The sequence below is a fragment of the Indicator indicator genome, chromosome 22, assembly GCF_027791375.1.
Source record: "Indicator indicator isolate 239-I01 chromosome 22, UM_Iind_1.1, whole genome shotgun sequence".
Lineage (NCBI taxonomy): Eukaryota > Metazoa > Chordata > Aves > Piciformes > Indicatoridae > Indicator > Indicator indicator.
The window spans coordinates 9,392,526-9,420,036 of NC_072031.1; the positions used below are offsets into that span (position 1 = coordinate 9,392,526).

The 27,511-nt window shown below is 39.4% G+C and overlaps 1 protein-coding gene across 1 annotated transcript; it reads left to right on the plus strand.

The window, feature by feature from the left end:
* On the plus strand, window positions 1–25,985 carry MOSMO (modulator of smoothened). Its single transcript, XM_054391262.1, has 3 exons — window positions 1–106; window positions 20,700–20,912; window positions 25,801–25,985. The coding sequence occupies exons 1-3, from the start codon at window positions 1–3 to the stop codon at window positions 25,983–25,985; spliced, it is 504 nt and encodes a 167-aa protein (XP_054247237.1).
* The last annotated feature ends 1,526 nt before the right edge of the window (window positions 25,986–27,511 follow it).

The following is a 27,511-nucleotide window of genomic DNA, read 5'->3' on the forward strand; positions in this document are numbered from 1 at the left end:
ATGGACAAACTGACCATCATCTCAGGATGCCTCTTTCTGGCTGCCGACATCTTCGCCATCGCCAGCCTGGCGAACCCGGACTGGATCAACACCGGCGAGTCCGCGGGTGAGGGGGGCCTGGCGGCAGGGACCCGCCGGCGGGGCAGCAGGTGGCTCGGGGACTGGGGGGTCCGGGAGCGGGCGGAATACGGGACTCCAGGCTGGGGCAGGGGATGCTCCCTCTGAGGAGATGCTCCTCAGGCGGGTGCCGCGGGGCCAGGCGCTGTCGCGGTGGGGCCGGCGGGAAGACAGCTCGGGAGGCTGGCTGCCCGCCGGGCAGCAAGGGCAGCTGGGCCTGACCCCGGAGGGGCTGCGGGGAGCTCCCGGGATCTGCCCCTCTGTGTGGCGACCAGACACGTCTCGGTTGTAGCTAGCGGGACCCTTCTCCTCGGGCAGAGCCGAAGGTGCTTCACGATGCGTCCCGGCTGCTGTCCCCGGGCTCGGGGGGAAAACGGCTCTGCGGCGTCCTGTCTCCCGAGGGGTCGATCCTGCAGAAGCCTCTGCACCCTCTTTGAACGCTGTGGAGCCAGAGAGTGAGGGCGGCATCCCTTCCTGAGTCTCCGAGTTTCAGTCACCTTGGACAGGGAATTCAGATAGTTTGCGGCAGGTTTTGAATCTTTCATACTATTCTGACGTTTCCTTTATTGCAGGGAAGATCTTGGTTTTCCCTTTTTTTTCTTTTTTTTTTTTTCCAGAATATTTCCTGCGTGCTGACTTTTGTCAGCTTTTACACCTAGATCCCGTGTGGATTTTATTTTAGAAGCTATCATTGTTTTCTCTAAAATCACAAGGATTTGTGCATCTGTCTTACTAATGATGTAATTGTATGAGCAATTAATTTCAGTCTGTTGAGAAGGACCCACATGTTTTGAGAGTGGAACAAGGAAACAAAATAGGAGGAGAGCTGCTCTTTGAAATCATGTCCCAGAGAAACCCAGATCTCCTTGTCAGGAAAGGAAGTCATCCTTGCTACAAATAGATAGAAATAATGACCTTTTCCTAAACTTATGATTTCCAAGCAAACCAGAGGTATAGAAAAGAAAAAACAGGTCTTGGGGTAAAAGCTTCTGTCATAAATTCTTGCAGAGGGTTTAAAAAGTTTTCTTTGTCTGTCTTGGAGATTCCATACCTAATACTTGGTACATTTAAGGGGACTGAACTTGTTCAAATGAAGTCATATTTCTTTTATTCTGTTGAAGTAGAGGATTTTAAATGTTGACTGTTGAGGATTGATGACTGGCCATTCACTACGACCAGACAGTACTCATGGTTTCTTTGAATTACTTCTAGCTACCTTGTCTGGAACCTGGGTTTTCCTACATTGTCCAGAGGAAAGGAGTGAGTCCCCCTTCCCAAAGCATGGCATTCAGAAGCTCCCTAGATGACTTCACCATTCCTCCTATAGCTAATTGTGGTGGTCTTTCTGCCTGTGGCTACATAAAAGACTTGGTTCTTTCCTCTTAACAATTCCACCTAGCAGCAGTGCTGCAGTAATGAGCCTTTCTCCAGGGGCTTAAAGTCGAATAAATCTTCATTTTAAATATATAAGTATGTCGTTCTTAAGACCTGCCTCATGTTAACAGATTCTATGCAATGTGTAAGATGGGTGGATTCTCTCTGCATGTACAGAAATAACAAAAACTGAAGAAATTGCTGGTGGAAAGAAAAGTCTTTGGGGAGTTCATCACAGTCCACTACCTTCTTCATTAAAGAAAAATGTTTAATATCTCAATACAAAAATTGTTTCCTGAAATATTGTACCTAGGAATTATTAATTCTTAGTTACTTGATGTATGATTACTTCAGAATCATCTGACATCTATCTCCTGCACTCTTTTTAGAGATGCATATAACAGTTTTAATTAGGCTAGCAAACATGAAATATGTATGAATTTTTCTAAAGGACTTCACTAGACAAGGATGTTTTGATAGATCTAAGCCTTGTTTTTGTTGGGTTTTTTTGCTCTATTTTGAAGACAAATTACTGGCTTGATAAAATTGTAAAGGAGAGTTAGCTGTTATCCTTCCTTTCTCTTTTTATTGATATGGGATTTGATGCACTCTTCTAAGACTTACACATTTATATTACTTTTAACTATATTTCTAGTACTTCGGCCTTCTAAGATGAGCCTTTTGCCCAAACTGGAAATAAAGGAAGTATGAGGATGCCCATTGAATCAAGGACTTCCTATCTATAGATGCTTTTATGACTGCCATTCATTACCCAGAGACTGCTGTGCAGAAGTATGGCATAAGAGGACAGAGACCTGATGGTAAAACCTGTCCCAGCTGCTAGGGAGATTCAGGCACTCTCAGCAGACTGTCATACTTGGACCACATTCAAGCCATTCAACATCCATATGTGCCACTAAGAAGGAAGTTTTGAAACATCCTGCTGTCATCTGATGAAAGAATTTTTTTCTTTCACCAGTTAGTTTCTTTGTTTTATCTCTGTGTTCTTAGGGTTCATCTCCTTTGGGAATTCCTCTAGATTCTGGTCCTGCAGGTCAGCCTACTACCAAGGAGAAAGGAGAGTAATGATGTTTCTGTGCTTGGCTGCTTTCCTTGGGGTTCTGAAAGGCAGCATGGAACAGCCTGGTCTTCTCAATACTGGAGCTGATTGAGAATTGTGTACTACAGAGGTCTTGGCAACTCTGGGAAGGCAGTACTGCATTGGCTCATTCAGAGCTGTTTATAACCATTGAAGTTGAGAAGATGGGCTTACATTTCAGGGAAAAGTAATAAATCTGTTCTGATTGGAATGGCAAACAATATCTACATCTTACTTCAGAGATAATGATGATTTTCTGCTGAAAAAAAATGGATAGCAAAATAAACCAGTAGCTTTAATGCTTCTCTGAAAAATCTAGATTATTTTCCATTTATTTTTGTTTCAAAGGAGCTTGTGTTCTGGGGTAACTGATATAGGGGAAGGGCTGATTAGTCTCCTAAATCTTACTCCTAAAAGTAAGTTTTATGCCTGAAAAATGTTAGCTATAAAAACTCCTCCTCAGCATTGTAATTATAAGGAAAGGATTGCAACTGAGGTCATTGACAGTTTCAGATGCTTATCTGTCTTTAGGCCAGAAGAACAACTGCACCTTTGTGGACATGGGTGTAAGGCTCTGTTGAGCACTTCGTGTAGTTATGTAAGAATTGTTCATTAACTTGGTTTCAGGCATTTCATACATCTTTAAGATTATAAAGGAAAGGTGAAAATTACATGGATTTTTCTTCCAGAGAGTTCTCAGTGAGGTTTTGTTATTCATGGTGTGCAAGCACAGAACACTGATAACTCCAGTCTGGAAGCCAGTGGCTTTTCAGTATTCTTGCACTGACATCCTTGTCTTATCAAACTGATTCTCGATGTGAGAAATAAGGAAAGGGTTGGCTTTAATTTAAGCAATGCCTAAGCTCCCATTGATTTCAGTAGTAATGAATTTTGCTCCTGTGTCTACACTTTTGCAATTAACTATAAAAGTTGATAGCTTTGTCTCCATATGTTCTTTTTGCTGTGTGGGAGAGTCTTTAATGATTTTGATATTTTGCCTTCTCTAGGGGAGGAGAGGGGATAGAAGTTGCTCTAGCTTCAGCTTTCAACCTTTTGAAGGGAGAAGGATATGAATAGTACGCAGAGTTGAAGTTAGACATGTTAAAAGCTGTATGTGTGGAGGGGGTTGACAATTTAAAATGCTTTTAGGATATGTCAAGTAATTCCAGAGGATAATTTAATCAAATACAGTCCCCCTTCAGCAAGCTAAGCTATCAGTTTGTTTATGTGACTTAGTCATCCCTTCCTATGTAGCATGATTGTTCATTTGATTCCAATTTACAGAACAACGTGTACCTCTTTCATAGCAGTCATTAAGTATTGTGGATGTTAGAATTTAAGGCTGCTAAACTCTGATGGGTAACTTCTAAAACTAATATTTATCACATCCTCTTATGTTGATACATCAATCACAATGGGACGTACAGTATAATGTTATGGCCAGGCCACTCAGCATACGCGCAGCAGTGCTGACTTGGGTGATACTAGTGTTCAGCAGAGCTTCCAATTTCATCTTGCATCTGTGACATAAGCATCAAGGTCATTTAAGTTATGAACTCTACTTTTTATTTAAACTGCTTGCATACCATGCTGTGCAGTAACAGTATGACAGTAAATTCTGAATCTACAACATGCCACTTATTTTAAATTACCTGCTTTGTTTATAGATGCTGCCTTTCCATGTATCTTCCAAAGTATTATATGTAGTTCTTGGGTTTCCATACTCAGTTGCTTTTTTTTTTTAATTTGTGATTCTAGATTCAGTAGAATCTGTGCTCTTATAGAAGAGCAAGCTATACCCAGCAGACTTTTCCTTCTGAGGTAGTTAACTCCCTGCTCTTGTGAAATAACTTGTCTAGTACTAAGTGGCAATGACTGTTCAGTTTTATTCCTCTGCATGTCATAGCTCTTCCAGGAGAATTTTGCTCCACAGTTCCAACTGGAACTGTAGCTTTGTTGGGATCCACTTAAGGAAGTATCATGGGTGATAGGACCAAGATGAGCTTGAGACTGTATTGCCACAGAAGTATTTTTTCTACTTGGAGCACTGAATAATAAACACAAGAAGGTGTGAAGGTGAAGGTGCTCAAATGAAGCAGTATTTCTAAACAGAATAGAATAGGTAGAATAAATAAAGAATCAACAACTCAAAAGAAAGTGTAAATCTGAATGCCAAGTTAGCACTGCTGTTCTAAATGCAACTGTCTGCTCAAAAAGTAGTGATACATAATAGTGTGACATATCACCACTTACTTCTGCCCTTCAGGGTCTGTGCTGAGAAAATGTTTATGTACAGTGCTCCTCTGGGGAAAGCAATCACTGTGCTGTCCACTGAAGTAGATAGCATTTTGATTTGATATGTGGATTGCTGGCTTTTCAGAGACTGTTTGTGAAAAGGTTCCAGTGATCATTTGTTAAGCACTTCACAGTATCCTCCAAACACAGCATGCTTCTCCCAGTTCCTCTCAGTAGAGAATGATGGGATATGATAGGAAGCAATTCTACCAAATTACTTTTTCCTGGATTTTGTTGTTGTTGTTTTTGGGGGTGGGTTTTTTGTACTGTATCGTGTAGTGACTGTGACAGAAGAAATTATTGGCCCTTTCATGAACTTGTGTGGACTGCATGCTGAGAATACCAAAAAAAAAATAAATGGGGTGATGATACAGAGAATAAAGAAGTATGTACCATCATGCCTTAGAAGGAAGTGCCAGTTGATAAGCAATCTGTAAAACCATCTGAATATCAGAGTGTTAAAATTAGGTTCTGGAACATAATTTGTAGGAAAATACTTTCCTTTTGGTAGATAGCCCCCCAGGTGTGTGAGCAAGGAGGGAAAGGTGGTGTTCTGTGATACATTGCTGATCTGGGCAGTGAGGGAATTAGGACCTGCTGTAAGGTGAAGGCACTGCTACCAGGACTTGTATTTTAGAGATGTTGCCAGTGCCTTAAAAACAACACAAAACCCAAATAAGAACTAGTAAGGACTGGCAAAGTATCTGAGCCTCATATAATCTGAGTACTCTGACAAGAGTAGTCTTTTAATAGGTGTGCATGGGAGTGTCTGTGCCATCTTTAAAATCAGCATTTCCACTCCTTTTTCACTGTAGATGTCTATGCAGTGCATGTAAAAATCTGACAAAATAGAGTGTGTGAATTGTGCTTGTGACCAGGCCTTAAGGCACACAAAAAATTAATAGGAAGGCATTGTTGTAATGAATTAATTTCGTGCTTGCTCAACCACTCACCATTTAAACATATGGAACTATTTTATGTGTAGGAAGAATCTCATGAAAGAGAGCTGTGTCAGCCTGGTTATTTGAGCTTGCTCGAGCAGAGCTGAGAGAGCCGAGTTTTTGTCCGTAAGAGAAACTGATGCTTTACATCTGCTTTTTCACAAAGACAAATGAGTACTGCTTCTGTTAGGTGAATGCTTTGTGTTCTCTTTAATGTGTGAAGGTACAAAACTGCAAGTTTGCCTCCCACCAAATCTTGTTGCATTTTCTAATTAGTGTTACAGAATTAGGTAAGAAGTACCTGATTGTAGAGTACAGATCTGGGAACCAGTAACCTGTTTTTTACCTTTTGAATCTAGCACATGGCACAACTGACTTTGGATGTTGGGATTCTATTGTGGTAGTAACTCAGTTTCTTCCTCTGTAAAACAGCAGTGGTATCTTTATCACAGTAACCTCTGTTAGCATTAGCAGGAAAGCTCAAGTTTTTTTTTTTAAACTTTAGTTTGCAATCATAGTTTTACTTTACTAAAGAGAAGGGGGAAATCTAAGAATAAAAGGTATTTAATTTGTCTCTTCTGATAGTAGGTGTTTTTTGCCAAGGTACTTGAGTTTCAAATATTTGGAATAATTCACAGCAGTATGTACAGTTACTGTAGAACTAAATTATATTCAGTATGTGCAGATACAGATTTGTTTTCTGTCTATCCTATGCTTTACTGAAGAAGTATGTAATTGTAAATTTGCTTTACAGACAGTACAAACTGTGGGAAAGGCACGTGCTTGAAACTTCAGCTTTGTGGTTTCAGGAACTATCTGTATTTCACTAATAGTGATGACTTTTTTGCAATCAACTTAGAGGTGACTTTAGGTATGTGTGTAACATTTGTTGCCTCAATATGACACCAAGATTAACACAAGAGTGACTTGAATATAGGAATCTTAACCATAAGGATTGGATAGTATGTACCACAAAGACTTAAAACTGAAATCCTGTTAATGACTGAGGCTTATTAAAAACATGTGTATCATCTAGTTTCCAGCCAGCAGTTACATGTGAACAGCATTATGTAAACTCCATTTGTACTCTTGCCAAAGCAAAGAAGATCAGTAGGTCAAACTTTAAAGCTTGACCTACATTTTTTTACCTCACAACAGCTAACTTTTTCCCATTTATTTTCTTGCTAATCTTGAAACAAAGTAGTGAGAACTAACTTTTCTTGTCTGCCATAGTACAGCTGCAGTATGTAGAATTTTCATCTTATGCAGAGGTTACCCACCTTGTTCTTGAATCTTTTTCTAGCAATGGTTGATACTTGTGGGTTTCAAAAGAAGGCAACTAGAGTGACTTATGGATGAGGAGGAATATTGACCTTTGAAGAGGTTAAATGCTGATATCTATCTTAAAATCAAATGCAAAGTGATACAACATGAAGACTGGTTTTATTTCTTGTACCAAGTAATTTGGGGAAATTATAAACGATAGCTTATGCTATTTTAAATTTTAAAATACATTTTTTTATTACCTAATTAAGTTGTTATTGCAGTTCACAGTCCCTGCAAATCTAGTGTTGGACAGAGTTTTCTTTTAATGGAGGAAAAAAGGTCTATGGTAAATTTGCAGTTGCAGCAATCCCCTTGTGTGCTCCAGCTGCTTTGCTCAATCTCACTTTTTTTCCCCAAGCCTCTGACTGATGGAGATACACACAGATCTGCAAAACTGGAGATATGGCCAAGAAGAGGATCTGTGCAGGGTATGTGTCTATTTTAAGCAGAGGGGAGACAAGCATTTGACTGGCAGAGCACTTACATTGGCCTAATTCCACAGGAATCTATATGGAATTAACAATCACAGGTTATATTCTTTCTCAGGGTGGTTTCTTCCTATGATATCATGTTTTATTTCCTATTTGTTGTTTTATCTTGTATATTTTTTAATTCTTTAAAGAGAGTTGGTAACAGGAGTTTGGTCTCTCTTGGGGACCTTTGGAAGCCTAGTCTGACTGTGATGGTTTGTCTGTGGGATGAGCTAATCAAGTCTGAAGCACTAGCTGTTGAGAGAGGTTCAAAGTACTGCAGAGTATGCAGAGTCTAGTTCCTCTCTTTGAGTAAAACATATGCAGTCTGTTATGTCTGGGTCCTTGGGATGAACTAAAGTGCTCTCTTGTGAAGGTACCAAAAGCTTCACAGGGATTTACTGCAGTGTCAGAAGCCAGCGTTTCCTATCCTTACAATAGAGTGTGATAAGCAACAGTTGGCTGCTGCTCAAAAGCCTCATGGTAGCTGCAGTTCTGTGCCATAAATTCCAAAGCACTTTGAACTTGTTAAGGATGACAGTCTCTCAAGGTATGATGATTAATGACCCACTTAGATGTTTAAATATTTGTCCAGCTGAAGACAGTTAGGCCTTAAACTTGACTATGAGCAATTCTTTGTGCAGTTGTTTGGACACTGCACTAGTATGGCTGAACTGTTTCTGATCTTGGTAATTGGTAAATTTATTATTAAATTCCTGGTAATCTGAGAATTTAATAATCAAATGGCAGTGTTGATTGGCAGTAAAGTCAAGTACTTTTGTAGTGTTCATCATTGAGCCAATTTGCCACATTAGTGTTGTTCTTACTCCTGGGTTTCCTGTTGGCTTGCTCTCCAATCATTGCCCAGGTCATTCTAGCCTTGTTTCCACTTCTGTTGCTGTGATTGCTTCCAGCTATTGGCAGCAATGTGATTCAGTTGTATTTTAAGGAAATAGTATGGGGGTCAGAATAACAGAATAGAACAACTGGATTTTTCAGTGTGCCTCACAACTGCTTTGCTGTGAATACTTTAAAAAAGCTGCTTTGATTCTAGACTCTTTCTACACTTCTCAAATGGATGGCATATATACTAATGCTATTAGGATGTCTCAGCAAAGCTGCTTGTTTTCTGCAATAAAATCTTTGTATACGTATGGAATGTGGTGGATCCTGACTTCTACAATAGGCAGAGCAAATGGATAAGTAACAGAGAATGGTATCAGCTTAATGCATCAAACATACACAACCTCCATCTGTAATGTTTCTATACCAAAACAAAGTGAAGAAAACTGGTACAAGGTCGTCATGGACCACATCCTTCCTGAAGGTTGACTTTTTGTATAGAAGGCGACTTGTTGGACTTGAAAATTTGCTTTAATGTTCAGTCTTCTCTGTACAAAGTAAAGCTATTATAAACAGCAGCATTAAGAGGTATCTTTTATTAAGCATTGACAGTGACCAACAATATTCCCACCATCAGTGGAAGTATCAGCTACAGAACTGCCACAGAGGAAGATTCTGATCTCCTTTCTTGTAAAGGAGAAAATAAAGCTCATATTCTGTGCCTGTTGATGTGAGCAGTGTTGTAGGCAGTTCCCCATGGTGTGGAGAAAGAGAAGTCACAGGGTGAAGAAAGAACTTTTTTTTTTCCCTTAGGTTGAATTCCAAACTGAAGCTAATCATGCACCTAAATTCATGTGTTAATGATGTATTTCTCCATGGTAGAAACTGGTGTGGGAAGAAGCACATTTCACTTAGTTTTTTAAACCAGCACTTAATTCAATTTATAAACTGTGCAAGAAGATTGTACAGGAAACATGAAAAGATTGAATGGTCAAGAATTTCTAATGTGGTCTCATAAATTTCTTTCAGTGGAATATTACTGGGTCACTCAGCAATTACAAGAAGCACCCTGAAGCTTAATGCATGGAAAATGGTGAAATAGAGTAAAAGCTCAAAGTAGTAGTTGCTGGTTTACAAACAGAAGTCCACTGATTTATGCCCAACATAATCTGAAGTAAATGCTCTCTGGATGTTCAGTAAGATGAAATTGGTGATAAAGATGGAGTATTTCTTGGCTGTTTATGTCAAATTTAAAATCAGAGAGAATTCTGTTTCAGAATGTCATTCTTGCAACTGTATGAAGAGATGTTAACAGACGTACTGTTTGGAGCACTGTATAACATTTGATTGCTTTTTAGGAAATCCTACTTGTTCAGAAAGGACAGAGCTCTGCTATTAAGATAAAGTAATATTTTATTTCAGTGAAGTGCAGATGTAACTGTTCAGGAATGGTCTGTCTTCTATTCTAGCAAAAAGAAAAAACCTAAAACTATATAGTCTCCAGATTTTTCAGTCTATTTTTGTAGATGCTGATATGTGATAATGAAGAAAGTGTTATCACCACACAGACAGCACCTGTTAATTGCCTAAATAACTCACGCTTAAATGATGCAGGCTTCTAAACCGAGGACTTGCCTTAGCAAAAGGGATAAGAAATACAACTGCAGGAAAAATCCTGAATATGCATCCTGCCTTCCTACTCTTTTTTTTTTTGTTTTTAATGTTTTTGTTGTGATGGAAACAGCAACTAAATGCCTAAAATTGAGAATTATTACTGCAGAAGGAGGTTGGGATTTTTTGTTTTCCACTTTGCCTGAAAAGTTAAAGCTACTTTTTATACTTGGGGCAGGGGGTGGTGGTGTGTGTTTATAATGTTCAGCAGCCAGGAAACTGTGCATGGTGTCCTTGAGGACAGATTGTATGTAGTTAAGCTCTGTGTCAGTCTGTTTTTCAGCACATGAAGTGTTACTTGTCAAGAATAAATTTGTTGTTGGCCCTATACCTAATCCCTATTTAAAGTGCAGTTGAACCTGTATTGCCAGTTGTTACATGCATGTCATACACAGATTTGGCAACAGTTAAAAAGTGCCTTTAGGAGTAAAAACTCAGGTTAGGCTTTATTCTACTTTAATGATTACTCTAGTTGCAAGGAAATGCATCTTGGGACATTTAGGTGCCATTCTTCACTTGACAAAGGTGCCTTATGGAATAAAGCAAGTCTAGTAGACAGAGGTAGTATCTTTTACATCCTCACTTTCACCTCAACATGAGGATAAACTTCTTTACAGTGAGGGTGACGGAGCACTGGAACAGGATCCCCAGGGGGGTTGTGGAATCTCCTTCTCTGGAGACTTTCAAAACCCACCTGGATGCATTCCTGTGCAGACTACCCTAAGTGATCCCGCTCTGGCAGGGGGGTTGGACCGGATGATCTCTTGAGGTCCCTTCCAACCTCTGCTACACTGTGATACTTAGTGGAGTGGGGGACACTGGTGTGTACAAGGAATGGCTTGCAAGACCATAAACGTGCTTAATCTTTTTTGTTATTTCAGTTGTTCTCATCAAATGAATTACTTCTACCTGCAAATTTCCCTGCTCATCTCCTCATTGCTATAAATACAATCCTGTCATCAGTTATGTGATTTAAAGAAATTGCCACCAAATTAGTGCTATTTGGGTTTTTTCAATATTTTGGGTTTTATTTAGTGAGGCTTGCTGTACTTTCTGGTGATCTGGGCATAAAATTTGTGCTTAGTAGTGGACCAGGAGAAGGTTAGGCCCAGCTGTAAGAAAGCATTCAAGCCCATGAGGTCTATTTAGGCTGAGTGTTTGCAGAGCAGGCACCTAAAATTTGCAGATACATTTCTAACCATATAAAAAGGCATTTCAACACTTCTCTTTTCACCTTACACCACTGGGTTATTCATAAGGTCATGGAGAAGCCAGATCATTGAGTGTCTTTGGAGCATGTTTGACATAAGCTGGGATTAGTGCAAAGCACAATAGTTAGTGTTCAGGTGAAGATGATCCTTACTCCTCCTGAATTTCATTTGTTAATATGCACAGGCAGTCGTCATGACAGGGCCAGAACCTGTATTTTCTGCCTACTCACAAATTCCTTTGCCACTAGGCCAAAAAATTTATTTTAGATTGTAACCAGGAAGGCTGACAGATACTTCTTCATGAATAGAGAGAGAGAGCAATAGAAAACTTCCCTTGGTATGATTTGGAGGTTTTGGGTTATCCTTCCTGATCTGCTTGGATGTCTTATTAAGTTTGAAACTCAACTGACTTGTAAAATGGTTTGGTTTATAATATGCAGGGGTTAAAAATGGAGAGGTCTGAAGTTCAGTTATTGTCACCTTTTAAGATACCTCTATGGAAGGTGAGCCACTACACTGTGAAGATCCAGAATTTCTGCGTTCTTGCTGGTTGTTTGTACCATCTAGCAAAGTGGTGCTGTCATTACTGACCGAGCCTGGCCACCATGCACCACGAACTCCTGTAGATGATGGCCAGCCTGGAAGAGCCTGCACATCAACCATATGAGAGTAAAGCCATTAGCAACCCGTTTCTGAGAAGGCTGGGGTAGCCTTGTGTGGTATATTGGCTGGAGAGGTATCATTTTACAGCTCTATCTGAAGCCAAATATAACTCTGTTAAAAAGAACACAAGCTGATCAGATGTTAAATGGCAGAACAGCTGTAGGTGTCATAGCTCTGGCTTTCCACTGAACATATGGCATAAAACTGGTGTCAATGACTAAAAAAATCACCTTTAAATATTGACACTGGCCTTGATCTTTCTTTTCTTTTAGGCAAAGAATATTGTCAGCTTTGAGTAGCTGGATTTTGATTGGGGGAAAAACAGAATTAACTGTGCATTTTTTCTTTGTCTTTTTAAGCTAAGTAAACCACCAAGCTTTCTTTGTTGTTTATTAGGCTTTGATTTTTGTTTTTGTTTTGTTGGGGTTTTTTAAAGAAAAGTTTGTTTTGTTGTTTCCACCCCCCCCCAAGCCCTCACCACTTCAGAAACTGTAAAGATTTTGGTCACTGACAACACTATCCTATTGTGAAAATGCTTATAGTATCATAAAATAAACAATCACAAGGATGCAACTTATTAGAGATCCTGTTTACCAACATTAATTAAATGTTGTCTTCTGAAGTAGGAAAGAAGGCTTTCAGCGTGGGCAGACTTTTTGGCTCTGATACCCGAGAACACACAGAGCCTTTGTTTTGTCCTCAGGAGAGCTGTTCCTGCTTTGTTGCCTGAGGATAGCTCTTTCAGCTTGTAGTGGTCCAGCTCTTAAAAAAAAAAAACAAACAAACCAAAACCAGCAAAAAAAACCCACCCCCAAACATTAAACCTCCCCCCACAATGTACAAGCAGCATGGCATTGATATTTGTATGTTGGAATTCAGAAATAAGTTTGTTTTTTATTGGTCCAAATGTCTGCAATTTAAACATCATTTACAACTCATGTATCACAGTGACTGTAACAAACTTTTCTAATGTGTGTGAGTCATAAGAATCTTTCCCAATAGATGGCCCCTGAAGTTTTTTGTTTGTTTTGTTATTTTTTTTCCTTTGGGGGTGGGAGCAGGGAGGGAGAACACTGTGGAGGGAGGATTTGGTTTGAATTAGGCATGATACAAACACTGAATTGAAAACTTTTGAGGCAACACAGGCACCAGATGTCTTCAGCAGCATGGCAAGCTTTGCTGCTAATACACCACAACTCTCTTAACACCAGGTTTAGACTTTTTAATGAGAATTCTTCTTCTTCCAAAGCCAGTAAGCTTTGGAATTTTAAAGAGTGCCAAAAATGGTACATAATAAATAAAATTCTGTGGGCACTAGATTGTTAGAGTTCAGTTGGTAGTACAAGCATAGCCAGCATAAGCTGGGTTTGGAGCTAGGAATGTTACCGCACCTATTACTGTCAGTATTTTTGAGAAAGTCACTTAGTTCCAAAACAAGGAAACAGAAAAAGAAGGATGATGCATTTTAAAGTTGGTTGGAAAGGGAGAAAGCATTCTGTTTTCAGATGGGGAGATAAATAGAGTAGAAGAGAAATAGCAGCTTACACGATAATACGCTCTATCTTGCAATATTGACTTGAATTGCTCGTAAAAGATGCGCTCTAGATATACCAAGGACTTTGCAAATAAATCTAGGCCTTTACTAAAACTGATCTTCTAACATTGCATAAATACTTTTGAGGTGTTTGTTTCATAGCAATAAATATCCAGTAGGTATATGAATTGATCGTGCATTTTGTCTGCTTCAAAGTGAGAAACTCCAAAGCTTTTCTTCCAGGGCTGCAATACTCACTAGATGATTTGACAGACAAATCAGAGCGACTGCCAAAAACATAAGATCTGGCATACAAAGAACAGGGAAGATAATTCATAATCCCTTTGTTTGAACTCTTCTGTGTTCTGTGCCTTTGCAGTTAATCCTCTGTTATTCTTTTAAGCCTTTCTCTAGATCATCCTTTAACACTCATAAATCTTATTTTAGTAAGTCTGAACTTGATTGCCTCTTAATCTATTAACTGAACAACGTACTGAAACATCCGCAGTAAAAGAGTCAATCTGTCAAGCCACATCCTGACTGCCGTGCTTGCATGGTAACCTTGAAGTTACTTGAGCAGCGTCAGTGCTAAAGAGCATCTATCCAAACTATCCCCATCCCTCACAGAAGAAATAATAATTTATGTAAGAGCAGTAATTGACAGATATTCACATACTTGGCTTACATTTTGCTCCTTTATATATCTTTTATAGTTAATGGGGAAGAATAACCCCATGTCTCAGTACAGGTTAGAGGCTGACCTGCTGGAAAGGAGCTCTGTGGGAAAAGACCATACAGTGATGACTTGAGCAAAAAAAGTGGAGGAAAGGGTATTCAATTTGCTTGTGGGTCTGTGCTATTTTAGAGAATGCTCTGATATAACATTATGTGAGGCTGCACATGTTTAAAAATTGCTTGAATGGGGCAATGGATCAAAATGTTGATGAAGACTAATTACATTTCCTTTTACATGTTATTATTCTGAGCAGTTGTGTCTATGAGCTCTGTCTGCCCGTGGGCATCATTCAGTGGGACCTTGTGTACAGAGACCCTGCAGTTCTCTTTAACTATTACAACATGGACCATGCCTTTAAGAATCAAGTCTTCCCCAGAGTTGTTAATCTTCTTTCCTCCCTGGTTTGCAAACCAGCAGGATACTTTATTTTTTCCCTCTTCATTCCAGAGGTGGTGCAGGTCCTGCAAAAGCATAGCTTTTACCATAACCTCCTGTATTGCTACTCTAAGCATGACTTGCCTGCTCATGACAGAAGGTACAGGGCCTGATTCCTGGTAGAGTTTTACACTGGAATAAATAGAACTACATACACTCTGGAGTACCTCCCAGGCTATGTTAGAGAAGGATCAGCAGTGTCAGTTCCCTGTACTTTGGGAAGGGCAGAAGGGAGAGTACTCTCTTGCCAAGGAACTAACTCCTGGAATACACAATTAATGGAAATTTTCCCCATAACAAAATAGATACAAAGAAACCTAAATAAGCCTTTCTTTCTCCCCCTTTTGTATAGTAACATGATTTAGAGTGCCCACTGTAGGAAAATAAAATCCTTATGCAAGGTTGGGAAAGGTCCCACTTAAACTGCCAAATTTCTTGGATGACTTTGAATATTTTTTTTGGTGGAAATGCCTCTTCCTTGTTTGCTGTTGTGGGCAGTTGGCACTGGAACTATTCTTACCCTGCTTTGTTGTTTGTTCCTCTCAGGAATTCCTCGGCTATCCTTCGCTCACTTTGAAAGAGGTCTTCTGTCAGAGAGGCTTGGTTGCAGGCAAGGAGCAGCAGACATGTTAAAGGCAAGGTGGCCAAAGTCAACTTGATGGTTATCCTTAACACTGGTACAGGGAATTAGTCTGCCATGACAAATCCCTGCATTCTCTTTAAACCTTTAAAGTTTCCACTTGGATTGGGTAGCACACTACAGCTGTGCACTGGAGAGCTGCAGCCTGTTCCTCCTCTTAGACGGACCTAGATTTCTGATCATTCAAGTTTATTACTTGTACAGAACTTAGAAACTTTCCACGAACAACTTCATTTCCTCCTGGCCTTGTCTGTGGCCCGATAAAAGGGAATGGTTTAACTGAGCTGCCCTTATTTTACATATGTTGTTCTCTGGCATGTGACTGTTACCTAACCAGCAGCAATGAATGTTTTAGTGTGCTCACATAACATAGCTCCATGTACTGCACTCGTTACTAAAACATCAAACTCATCAGTGGCCCTGCCACACTGATGGTGCTCTCAGATTTACGTCACCAACACTTCATTAGGAACCCTGTAAACCGTGCTCTTCACTTAGCAAAGATGGTTTAATAAGTCCACAGTTCACCAAAGAAAAGTATCTTGTTTGAACAGAAATTGTCTGGCAGTCACAACTGGGGTTTCCAGGAGAACCACAGCATCTCATCAGGACAGCTGAGGGAGGGAGGGCAAGCAGGCTGTCTGGAAGCAGCTGGGTCTTCTCCTTGCTAGGCGTATCGGTCCATAGTATTTATTAAATGTTAGTAATAAGCATTTTGCTAAAGGATGTGGTTGATATATGGGACATTAAAGTGGGGAAGCTGTTGTCAAGGGATATAAAGGACTGCAGATGCCTTTAAACCCAAGGAATAGCATTTTCTCTAAAATGAGACAAAAGAGTAAAGACGTTTACAAGTGGGAACAGTAGGGGAGGACAGAGGAGGAGCAGGTACCCCAAGCTGTATGAGCACGAGCAATTCCGAGGATTTGTGGGGTTTATGTTTGAGACAGCATAGATGCTGAAGTCTGTAACCTTCTAACAACTGAGCCCCACCTCACTGCATCATGCTTTCATCATATTAGTTGCTTCTTTTGCTGTGGTAAGCTCTTCATGGCAATGGCACCTCTCCTGTGTCCATCTGGCATGCTTGATTGTTTTCTCAATCCAATAATAGACGAACAGCAAACATCTAAATAGCTGTTACCATGTTACTGATTTCCAGCCGTGGTATTGCTGTGCCACTTTTAATAATTCAGAAGTGATGGAGAGGTGGGGGAGTGAAAGGGCTGCAGCAATCTTTGTTTCTCTCCATAGCATGTGATTTCTCCTTGGTGGCTCTGTAGTTACCACGGAAACAGGAGAGGGATGGCACAGCACTGGTAGGGCTGGACTGGGACTTGTGGGTCAGTTCTGTGGCAGCCACACAAAGGGGAGAAATGAGGGCTTGACTCCCTTTGGTTTGGTGCCTTTTCCCTTTCCCTCAATGGCTTTTGTGAAACTTAATTTTTGAACAAACAGGCAATGCTCCCAAATGTTGGTATATTTGTTAAAGAGTCTTTTTATTCCTGATTCTAATAAAAATATGTAGTCAGAAAATGAGCAATACTGGTGGTTTGGAAGATTTAGTTGGGTGAGGAAATGTAGGAATATGGTAATGAAATCTTTCACTGGTATAAACTGAAGTCCTGGTTATAGTCAGACTGGCACTATTGGAATGTTGTTTAATCTGTTTGAAATGCATTGGCACTTTAGGGAATAGATTTACTGGGAAAGACTAAGGACCACTTCACTGACATTTGCTCAGTGCAGCACTCTGTTGTGATGAAGGCGGAATCTCCTTTTTAGTAATCAGAATATATATCCTAATTGCCTCTTGCATGAGCTGTGCTGACCTGCATAACGTCCATCTCGAAAGCTACTGAAGGAGAGGCATACAAGAGGAAGGGAGCAGCCACCTGCATCTGCAGGTTGTCTTTATAGCTCCTGATGGCTGTGCAGTTTGGGCACTGGGAGGTGGAGGATGGGCAGGCATGGTTACTCTGCCACACATGTTTTAGGGCTGTATCCATCTTTAAGCTACCTAATCTACTAGCATTAGCTGTGCTGTTTGTGTTATACCTATGTTAGGTGCTTAAATTTTCAGCCACTATGCCAGAATTGTTCTGAGGGAACAATTAGAAACCTCTTTTACCGAGGGATCAGAGTGGAATTTGGTGACTAGCTTGAAATGGACTATTGTGCTGTAACTACAGAGACTGTTTGATTCAGTGTCTCTGCCTCTCCTTTCAGTGGTAGAATAGGTAAGTTTAAACAAGATTTTCTGTAACAAGTTAGTTGGCAGATGCCTGTCAGCTGCATGATTGCTGTATAATGAGACCACAACAATAAAATACCATGTAAACCCATTCTTCTTTTGAATTTCATGGAAAAAAAGAACCTTTTTTTTTTTTCCCCACACCACAGACTTCTTTTGAAGTCTGCATTTAACAGATTTGTAACTATGGGAGCAAGCTATGGCATTACATTTCCTTCTGCCCAGTTTACACACATAAGTGAAGTATTCCTGTGTAATGAACTTAAACATTAACTACATCTATTGCATGTAATGAGGTTGTTCCTGCCAGTTACCTCTGTGAAACCTCTAGAAATAGTGCACAGGCTTTCTTTTGCCCTCTATTTGCCTCCCTAGAGCCTACAGACTCAAGGTTCAAAACCTTGAATAGGGAGTGTATCTACTTCACATTTGTAATCCATGAAGCAGACGGAAGAGAAAATACTAAGTTTTAGGAAAAGCATAACCATCAAGTTCAGTACTTCTCCTTCAAAATGTCAGATCTTGAAATGTAATTGCTGACCCTTTAAAACTGATTAAAAAATAAAAAACAACCACAAAACAAAACAAAGTATGGAACAACACACTTAGACACCAGAAGTGATGTTTAGGAAACCCTGCTCTGAGTAGTTTCTTGTAACTGTCCTTCTGTCCTCCAAAGAGGTTCTTGAAATGAAAAGATTTTTGTTCCTTTTTTTTTCCCCAGTTGTGGGTTTGTTTGTTTCTTGTTGTCATTGTTGAGGGAGGGACTGGGACTTTTGTTATTTGGTTTTTTTTTTTTTTTTAGAAAATCAGCCATTGGAGAAGCAGATGTTGGAAACAGATCTACACTGAAAAACAGTAGTTCAAGATGGGAGTTCTCTTCAGTTTCCTCTAGATGTGGCACCACTGGGCTTAGTTTTGGTCTTCTCTGAATCTGACTTAGGTGCTTTTGTTAATGAAAAATGTCTTCAATCTAAACTGCAAATGGCATTTGAAAGATCAGTTTCTAATACATGCACATCTACATGCCTCTTTCTAATACATGCACACCTACAGCAACACAAACATAAAGTACACAAAATGGAATGGAGTCCAGCACAGTGGTTGTTATCACTGTTGCTTTTTCCAGAGTTAAAAGTGCACTAAATTATTGCCATCAAATTCAGGAGAAGTTTTTGAATTCAGAAAACATTAGTGTGTGTGTGATGTCATTTTCATGAAGTCATTCTTTAGATTAGAAGTGCAGTTTAGAAAAAAGTGACTTCTACTGTAAGTGTAGTAAAATTGTTGTTAAATCCTAGTCTTGTAGAGTGATCGGGATTAATTTCCTGTTCTGTGATACTGCAGTGAATACCCTCTTTATCTCCAAACTACAGGAAACTACTTAGTGTTTTGTATGAGGTTCTCCAATCTGTGTGTTTCAGGGAGCTTGACTTTTAAGGAGGCACGCACATCTCCCCCCTGCCCCAGCAGCTTTACCCAGTGTAAAATGAACACATTGCAGGCTATGAAAAAGCAACTGAGAAGCAGTTCATGTAAAACTGTACTGGACAGGCATGTGAGCTGTGCAAGATTGCCTGTGTCATTCTAGGTCAGTTTTGTGTAATCCTGGTGTAATTGCTGCGTATCTCGATAGGAAATGCCAGTTCTGTTGGGTTTGTAACTGACACTTTTAGAAATTATTTTACTTCAACTTTTAGCTGAAAATTAATCTCTGAATTTTTCAGTCAATGAATATGTAATGAAAAGGATGTATTTCAGTAGGGCTAGAAATTCGTAGTCTAAACAATGGTTACAGGATTGCTTCAACAGAACTGATTGAGTAATGGCTTCTTCTTCTCATCCTCTAAGAGTGTATCAGAAGAGCTACATCTAATAAAACATGGCAGTCTGCCTCCTCACCCGGTGGCACTAAGCTCAGAAGCCAATTGTGCTGGTACTTACTGCGGAGGTGGAAGCAGACAGGATCTGAACACTTGTAGAAATTTGCTCTAGGGTGCTAGGAGGTGCATGCTAGGACTGGTTACCCTTTTGACTATTGGCTTCTTTCTCCAATGCTTTTTTCAAACAGAAGTTCAAAAGTATGACAGTTGTTTCGCCGTCTGAAAAACATCCTAAACTTAAGTTTGCAAATCTTGCCACAGTTTTTTGCTAAGTTGCCCTCTTTTTATTTTAAACAAGGCAACTATAGTAATATTTACTTAACATAATTTGTGGAACATGTTGACTCTAACATTATCCATTGTTGGTTTTTCTTCTTAATTTAGATAATTGTGATTATTTAGGAAAACAGTTCAGAAGAAGGGACAAACCCAAGAAATACAGGACTTGATGTGTAAGAGACGCTGGAAGACATTAATTTTAATCTTGCATGTTAATTTTGGGTTAAATTTTTGCAAATAAAGAGAACTTCACTGTTGACTCTTACTAATGCTTCTTTATGAGTCTCAAAAGGACTGCAATGGATTTCAAATCGGATCAGTTTTTTTAACCATGTAACAGAAAATAACCTCATTTTGTGTAAAACTTTCTGGTTCCTGTACCAGTCTTGTTCTTTTTCTAGGATCTTTTTGATAGATCTTCTGTTTAGATATCTGAGTTTTGTGTGTAGTATCTCTTGTTAGCTGTCAAAAGGACTGACCAGTCTATTGCAGTGTGGGACTCTTTAAAAAGAGTTATCATCAAGAAGTTTTTTGGGTTTTAAAATGTTCTTAAAACCTTGGAATGAACCAAATATTTCATCTTGCACACATGAGGGACCAATCCTCTGTAAAGCTACCACTTTAGCAGATATTGTCAGGCTTTGTAGGAGTGCTTTATCCCTTTGATTAGACCTTGATTGCCTCTCAACAACCACATACAGCTTGCAGTCATCTCACTTCAACTTGTGCAAGCCTCTGATGAAAAAACATGAAGATAGATGTTTAAAGCATGTCCCTCCCCCCCCAAGCCTCTGTGTTTTAAAAGCTTATTAGGGTTCATCAAAGAAAGAATCCCTCATATTGGACCATTCTGAGCTTTGGTTTGCAACTGAGCGCCCCCCAGAGAGGATTTTGAAAGTTTATTTGCCTCTCTGCTGTGTATTTTCAGGTGCTCTCACAGTTGGCCTTGTGCGACAGTGTCAAACCATCCATGGACGTGACAGGACCTGTATTCCTCCACGGCTGCCTCCTGAGTGGGTCACTACGTTATTTTTCATCATTATGGGAATCATTTCACTAACTGTCACATGTGGTTTGCTGGTGGCTTCCCACTGGCGAAGAGAAGCTACTAAATATGCCCGCTGGATAGCTTTCACTGGAAGTAAGTGACCTCAACTACACAGTTGACCTGTATGCAGGATAAACTGGTGGAGTCTAAAATAACAAGACAGTGTTGGCAAGAAACAGTGTTTAGGGCTCTTACTGTACAAAACATTCCTTCTCTTTAAATGCCACATCTGAGGGAAAAATAAAATTCTTCAAAAAGCAAGGTGTTGGTATCTTAAATGACTAAATTAAAAGGGAATAGTAGTCTGTGGGCCCAAAGTGAGAGAAAGGAAAGCCTGACCCTTTTACTTTCCTTGGCCAGTGCCATTAATTAATTCCAGAAAATATGCAGGGATAGAAGAGGTCAGTCCTGAATTGCATGTCTGATACTCTTTCATACTGCCCCACTACCATTTATCAAGGACTTATTTCCTAACAGAATGGAATGTCTGAAAATTCCCTCTCTGAGGAAGATGAGGCAGTTGATACATCCAAGACTTGCTGCAGTCTGAAATCCATTCTTACTTCAGGTGTCTCATGAATACCTTGTTCAGGGTAGATGCTGGTTCAATCCTGCTGCATGCTCCCAGCAGGTGTTGTGTTCAGAATAGCTGCATCCTAATTGGCAATGCAGGAAGATTGCCCACTGCAGAGCATCTGCTGTGCTTCCCAGCACTAAGACTTTTGCTTCCACAAGTGACCCGCAGCAGTGCTTTAGCCAGAGGGAGGAGTACCAGTCTTTTCTGCCTCCCTTGATTCTGAGCACACCAGCAAAACGCCTTGAAGTTGAGCATTCTCCAGCATCCCTGTGTTTCTGCACAGGGAAATGTATCCTATGGCTACTTTGGTGCAAAAGAAAAACAATTATACTATGTAAAGGGAATCACTGTAAAAATTCCACTTCTTGATGTGTGTTAGAGGCTTAGCCCAACTGTGAAATAGTGCCTTAGTGGTGGGGATGGTAGCATGGAAAAAATCAAAACCTGAGGGCTTTTAAATTGACTTGAATTATGACATAACCACTGAAGGGAGTGTGAAAACTAACTAGAAAATGCAACTTTGTGGTTTACACAGGCATAAGTAAGGCTTAATGGAACTCTGTGACATCTAATGATATCTAATATGAATGAGATTTAACCTTGTTTGGGGAAGGGAATGATATAAAAAAAGCACTTAGCTTCAGCCAAGGTACTTCACTGAGGCACTTGTACAATCAAAGCTATCATTCTGACAACACTGCTACATAGCATACTAAATTAATGGTGCAGCTCTGTCAGACAATGGAGCTGTTGCAATGCTATATCCATTGGGGCTGACTCTTATTTTCCAGTGAATGATTGAAATAGCACACCTGGGTATTGCTGAATATTCCACCCCAGATTTTCCAGTGCCCTTGTTTATCCATACATATTTCATCTATATCTAATGTATGCAGGGAGGGTTTAAACTCAAAATGCCATATAAATGCTTACAGTAAGCTGAAGTCAGAGCTCTAGGGTAAAGAGGGGGTTTGGAGTACTATATATTAATAGCTGATGCTGCAATTTATTTACTGAGGGTTGCTTTCTTAATTCAGAGCTTTTGTTTTGGGCTTCCAATCATCACATCCCTGCATCTTTAGTTTTCTACAGCTGTGATGGTTAGTTCAGTCAAAAAACCTGGTATACTAAAGCAGGGTTTTTCTGTAGGTTTCTCTAGACTTGCAACACATGGGTTATTAGAAGTCTAAATATAGAAGGACATTCTTTTATTTCAGCACTTGCCTCTTTTTATGAGATGTTTAATAATGAAACATACAAGTTTATTCTTGTGCAAGTCAGAATTATTAGTAATTCAATTAAGACAGAATTGCTGCATTGCCAAAACTCTGTAATTCAACATCTTTGGTATTCATCTCCAATACAGATGACTCTGTGACTGTTGCCTTCCTGTTAACAATGCTGATGGGAAATTTTATTGCTTAACTTACATGTAAGAAAAATAACTTGCGAAAAAGAAAAGAAGGAATGGGTGGAAGTGTTCTGTGTTTATCAAAAAGTTGATGAGTGACTTCTGTGGCTCATTGTATGGCAAGACAAATTAGTAACTTGCTTGTAGATTAGTATTAGGAAACATAGCAATGATGTGGAGTCAGCTTGGAATACCATGAAGAGGTCCTTCTTGTGAAGTGTCAGTGTTGTTAGATGAAAATATAGAGAAGAGTCTTTTAAAGAATCTTGATGTCTCTGCACTGCCCAGGTCTTTCGGTTTCTTCCATGAACAAGGTATTGCAGACTTACAGCTGTCCTCGTGTGTTGATAGCAGCCAAAGATCTGATCAGCTGTTCTTCTGCATGGTGTTATTTACCAGTTGCTCAACTGTGAGCTAAATGCCTATTACCATCACAGCTTCTATACCACCTCATCATTAATTATGCCCTGTGAGACAGTGGCATAAGTTGGTAGGAAAAAAATAACCTGACTTTGGTTCTGTTCCATGGATGTCTGAAACTGCCCCTTTTTCCCTAGCCCTGCTTCACCCTTCCTTTTCAGGGTCCTCGTTATGCCGTCCTCTGGTTTACCTGGTAAATCTCAAAGGTGGTAATTTCCATGATTCTTGGGACAGACATTGCTAGGTTCCATAATTAGATACAATGTCCAGAGCTTTGTCTTTGCAGAGGCCACCTAGGTGGTCTTATGTATAACAGTCTTTGCTATTACAGGAATTCAGAGTTCCCACAAGAACTGTTTACATCTTACACTGATTCAAGTCTCTTACCATCTGTTACAACTAGAAAGGGAACTAATTCTGCTTCCTCTGACTCGGTGCTTCCCTGAGATATATCAAAGGAGGAGATGCTGCAGAGAAAAATCACATTTCTAGGGTGGTTTTTTTTTTTTGAATGCGGGTAAAAATGGGGCAGGATAATCACATTCTTAACTAACAGTAGTTATCCTGCAAATGTCTGTCTCAGTTGTTCCCCAAATAAAGTGCTGATGAAGTTAGTAAAGGTTTGTACCAGGTGTGGCTTTATATGTTATACATCTCTAAAGAGGCAGCAAGCATTACAGTGAGCCCTGTAAAGACCAGAGCATAGTTTTCTCCTTTTCATATGCTGTATCCTGGATTTTTAAAGATTGTCATTGGATGCTCAAAGCAATTTCAAGCTAAAGAATTACAGGAACTAAATCCTTTTTTTGGTAGTCACCATTCAGAAGCAGACTAGAAATTATTGTTTTGTTACCTAGATATTTTGGGCAATAGAAATTTTAGTCATTAAGTGTCTTTTCTGCAAGTTTTCATACCCAAGCAAAATTTTGAAATCAAAAGCAAGTACTCTTGAGGAAGAGAAATTCACTGAATTGAAATACCAGACAGAGTTACATTTAGGCTATAGCTTCTGTCAAGAACTCCTATCCTCTGTCTTACAAATCTCCTTCCAACAGAATACAAACTAAGCTAACCGAGCACTTCATTATGTTGGATTTTCGCCTTATTTTTTTCTGTTTTAAAAATAAATTTATCATGCAGTCTTTTCTTAATGACTTCTCAAAACTTTGCTGGAATTCCTCTGCCAGGCTTCCTAATTTGGCAGACTTTCATGAATCCAGTACCGTGCCACAAACAGGTCTCAAGCCCAGGAGCACTGGCACATGTGTGCACAGCACGCCTCAAAGAGCAGTGGTTTAGTAGAGAGGGATAAAGATCTGTTCTTCAGCCATATCCATCAGGCCATCAGAACTTTTCCAGCTGTGTAATTCTAAATGTAATAAAGGAGATTTAATCTCGAAAGTACAGGTTGTTTTCAGAATCCTAAAGCTATTTCCTTTAAGTGTGTTATTGTTAAAACGTAACAGAAGTTTTGTAAATAGCTGGAATGCTTGTCAAGGACAAAGTGGATGTAATAGGAAGCCTGCTGAGTTATGATAATGTGACTCATCCTCAGAGTATTGTTCAAACTGTTACTAATTGTATGTTGCGTTACTAATCACACATCAAACGTTGTTTTCTGGATCACTCAAGTATCAAGAGCTCTTCTATGCTTACACAGATCTGCTCAAGAAACACATACCAAACTTTCTTTCCTCTGATGGACCAGCTGTTGGTTAAGATACTATTTTAAAAAGGGAACTACTATTCTTTAAAGATTAGATGGTGTAAGTGCAGAATTGCACCACCAAATAATCATGTAGATTAAAACTTTCCAGATTACTGAGTGTTTAAAGTTGCTGGCTCTTTGGGTTTGTTTTAATGGATAGCCTAATGAGGTAGCACAGAGCAAGAATGTAGTAACTTTGCAGTTGCCAGGTGGTTTTTGTTTGTGCTTCCTTTCCCCTTTGCAAAATGATCCACCGGGCTTCTTCCGTTACCAGCGAGACAAGAGCTCGCTCTAGTGGCAGTGTTGGGTTTTTCTTGCTCAATGTTGTGAGCCGAAGGGAAGGCTGATCCGGCTGCACTGGACTCAAGGCGTTATGAAAGCTGCTTTTGTGTGTTTCGGAAAGCAAGAAGCAGCTGATGTTCTGATGTGGATCATGGTTTATGAAATTGCTCATTTTTTGTTTATGGCCAAGTCCTGCTTGAGCACTTTCTGAATTGAGATTCATCATGCTCTTAGCTGGCTTCCAGTACAACAGGAGTGGTTTTTCCCTCATGCTGAGACCTGTGCTATGCAAATCATAAGCTTTGAGCATTAAGATATGTGACAAACTATTTGTCTTGGGTAAACGTGGAGTCCATAAAAAAGTAATTTCTAATATGAGCATGTAATACTGCAGCTTGATAAACTGAAGCATGTGTATTCAGTCAGGAAGAGCAGTAGTAAATTTGTATTAAATAATATTGAGGCAGTTCCAGCACTTTGCATGCCTTTTTGAACTGCTCTATGAACTGGTAAATAGTTTGACTTTTAACACAACAGTGACCTTTTTTTTTTTCCTTTCTTTTCTTTTCTCCTTTCTTTGCAGTGATTCTATTCTGTATGGCAGCCCTAATATTTCCAATAGGATTTTACATCAATGAAGTTGGAGGTCAACCATATAAATTACCCAATAACACAGTGGTTGGGTCTTCATATGTACTGTTTGTCTTATCCATTTTCTTTACAATAGTGGGACTTCTATTTGCTGGCAAAGTTTGTTTACCTGGCTGATGAATGTCTGAACTGCAGGACTTGATTTTGGAAAGACATCAGAATTGCATTCTCAGGAGGATGCCCAGATCAGACTATGAAACACATACTGAAAAGAGGAATGCTTTGACTTGTTCTCACTATGCACTTTGGATGAAAAAAAGGAGAGCCTTTCCTATAACCAAATACAGACAACGCTGACTGATCTCCTGAGCATATTTAATGCAGTCAGGTCTGCACTGTGATAGGAACTAGTGAAGAATGCTTTACACTGGGAAGCATAACGCCCCGTGTTACTGTACTGTTCCTGTTTTTAACGTCTAATGATTTGGAAGTCATAAAGTATTTATGAACTTTGTGGTAGACCAGAGGGTTGCAGAGGAAATAAGTGAGGCTGGCCTCACTGTTTAAGAGATTAGTATTTTACATCTTCCTTCTGATGAGGAAAGCCTTTGGCACCAATGTGGATCAATCTTGCATTACTGCACCAAGAAGCCCATAGATCAGAACATTCTCTAAATGTATGTAGAAGCAAGAAGACATACATCCCCTCCTTCCCAATAAGATCTAGAGAAACTCTGAGGAACATTTTAGAGGGGGATTTCTTCCTTATATTTATATAAATATAAATATATATATATTTTGCTGATGCAGTATACAGTGTGTGTGTATGTGTGTGTGCGTGTGTGTGTGTGTGTATACACATATATGTACATATATGTATATACACACAAATGGTTCCTGGAAAAGAACTCAGAACGCTTTGCTAGCAAAACACTGTGGTGTGCAAAACTAGAACTCAATAGAAAAAAGCCATTTCTCTGAAGGCCACATAGCTGAGAGTCTTCAGTTTACCTCATTCTTTGTAGCAGCCCTTGATTTTAACAGTTTTTGTAATAGGTACAAACGATCCCATGCCTTTCTAGGTGCAATTTTAAGTTAAGCTAAGATTCTTTTTATGGTAATTTATTTGTATATGAGGGTAGAAGGTGAGATCATGTCATACCTTAAAGTTAAAATCCTAATTTTTGGAAACTTACACTATTTAAATTATTAGCAACTGTTGTACAGGAAGTCTCTTTTTCTACTGCATTGTTACATTAGCATTCATACATGTTCAAGCACAGCGTTATACCATAGGCAAGCATTTCTCTAGCACATGTAAAATGCAATGTTTAACGTAATGCAAACACCATTCCACTGCAAAGATGGATGAACTTACTTTGAGTATTAATGCATCTTTACAAAACAAAAAGCAATATAATTGTTTAAATAATATATGCCTTGTTTATTAAAGTTGTTATTTTAAATGTGGATTTAAGGGCCACCCAAATTTGGAGTACATAGTCCTCACTAAAGGTAGTTTTATTTTTCAACACAATGATAAACCTTTGAATCCACAGACATCATCATTCACTACTCAATTTAACCTCACAGAAAGTATAATTTAGTGTCCCAGAAAAGCTGCCTGCACTATCAGTATTTATTTTCCAGTTAATACATGGTTACCTGAGATTCTTATGAAAACAAAATAATTGTATGTCTCA

What these genes read in the sequence shown, in the direction of transcription:
- MOSMO (XM_054391262.1), top strand. Translation starts at nt 1, where the DNA reads ATGGACAAACTGACCATCATCTCAGGATGCCTCTTTCTGGCTGCCGAC. An exon ending in CAACACCGGCGAGTCCGCGG is followed by an intron (nt 107 to 20,699) that starts GTGAGGGGGGCC and finishes GTGTATTTTCAG; the next exon opens with GTGCTCTCACAGTTGGCCTT. An exon ending in CTGGATAGCTTTCACTGGAA is followed by an intron (nt 20,913 to 25,800) that starts GTAAGTGACCTC and finishes CTTTCTTTGCAG; the next exon opens with TGATTCTATTCTGTATGGCA.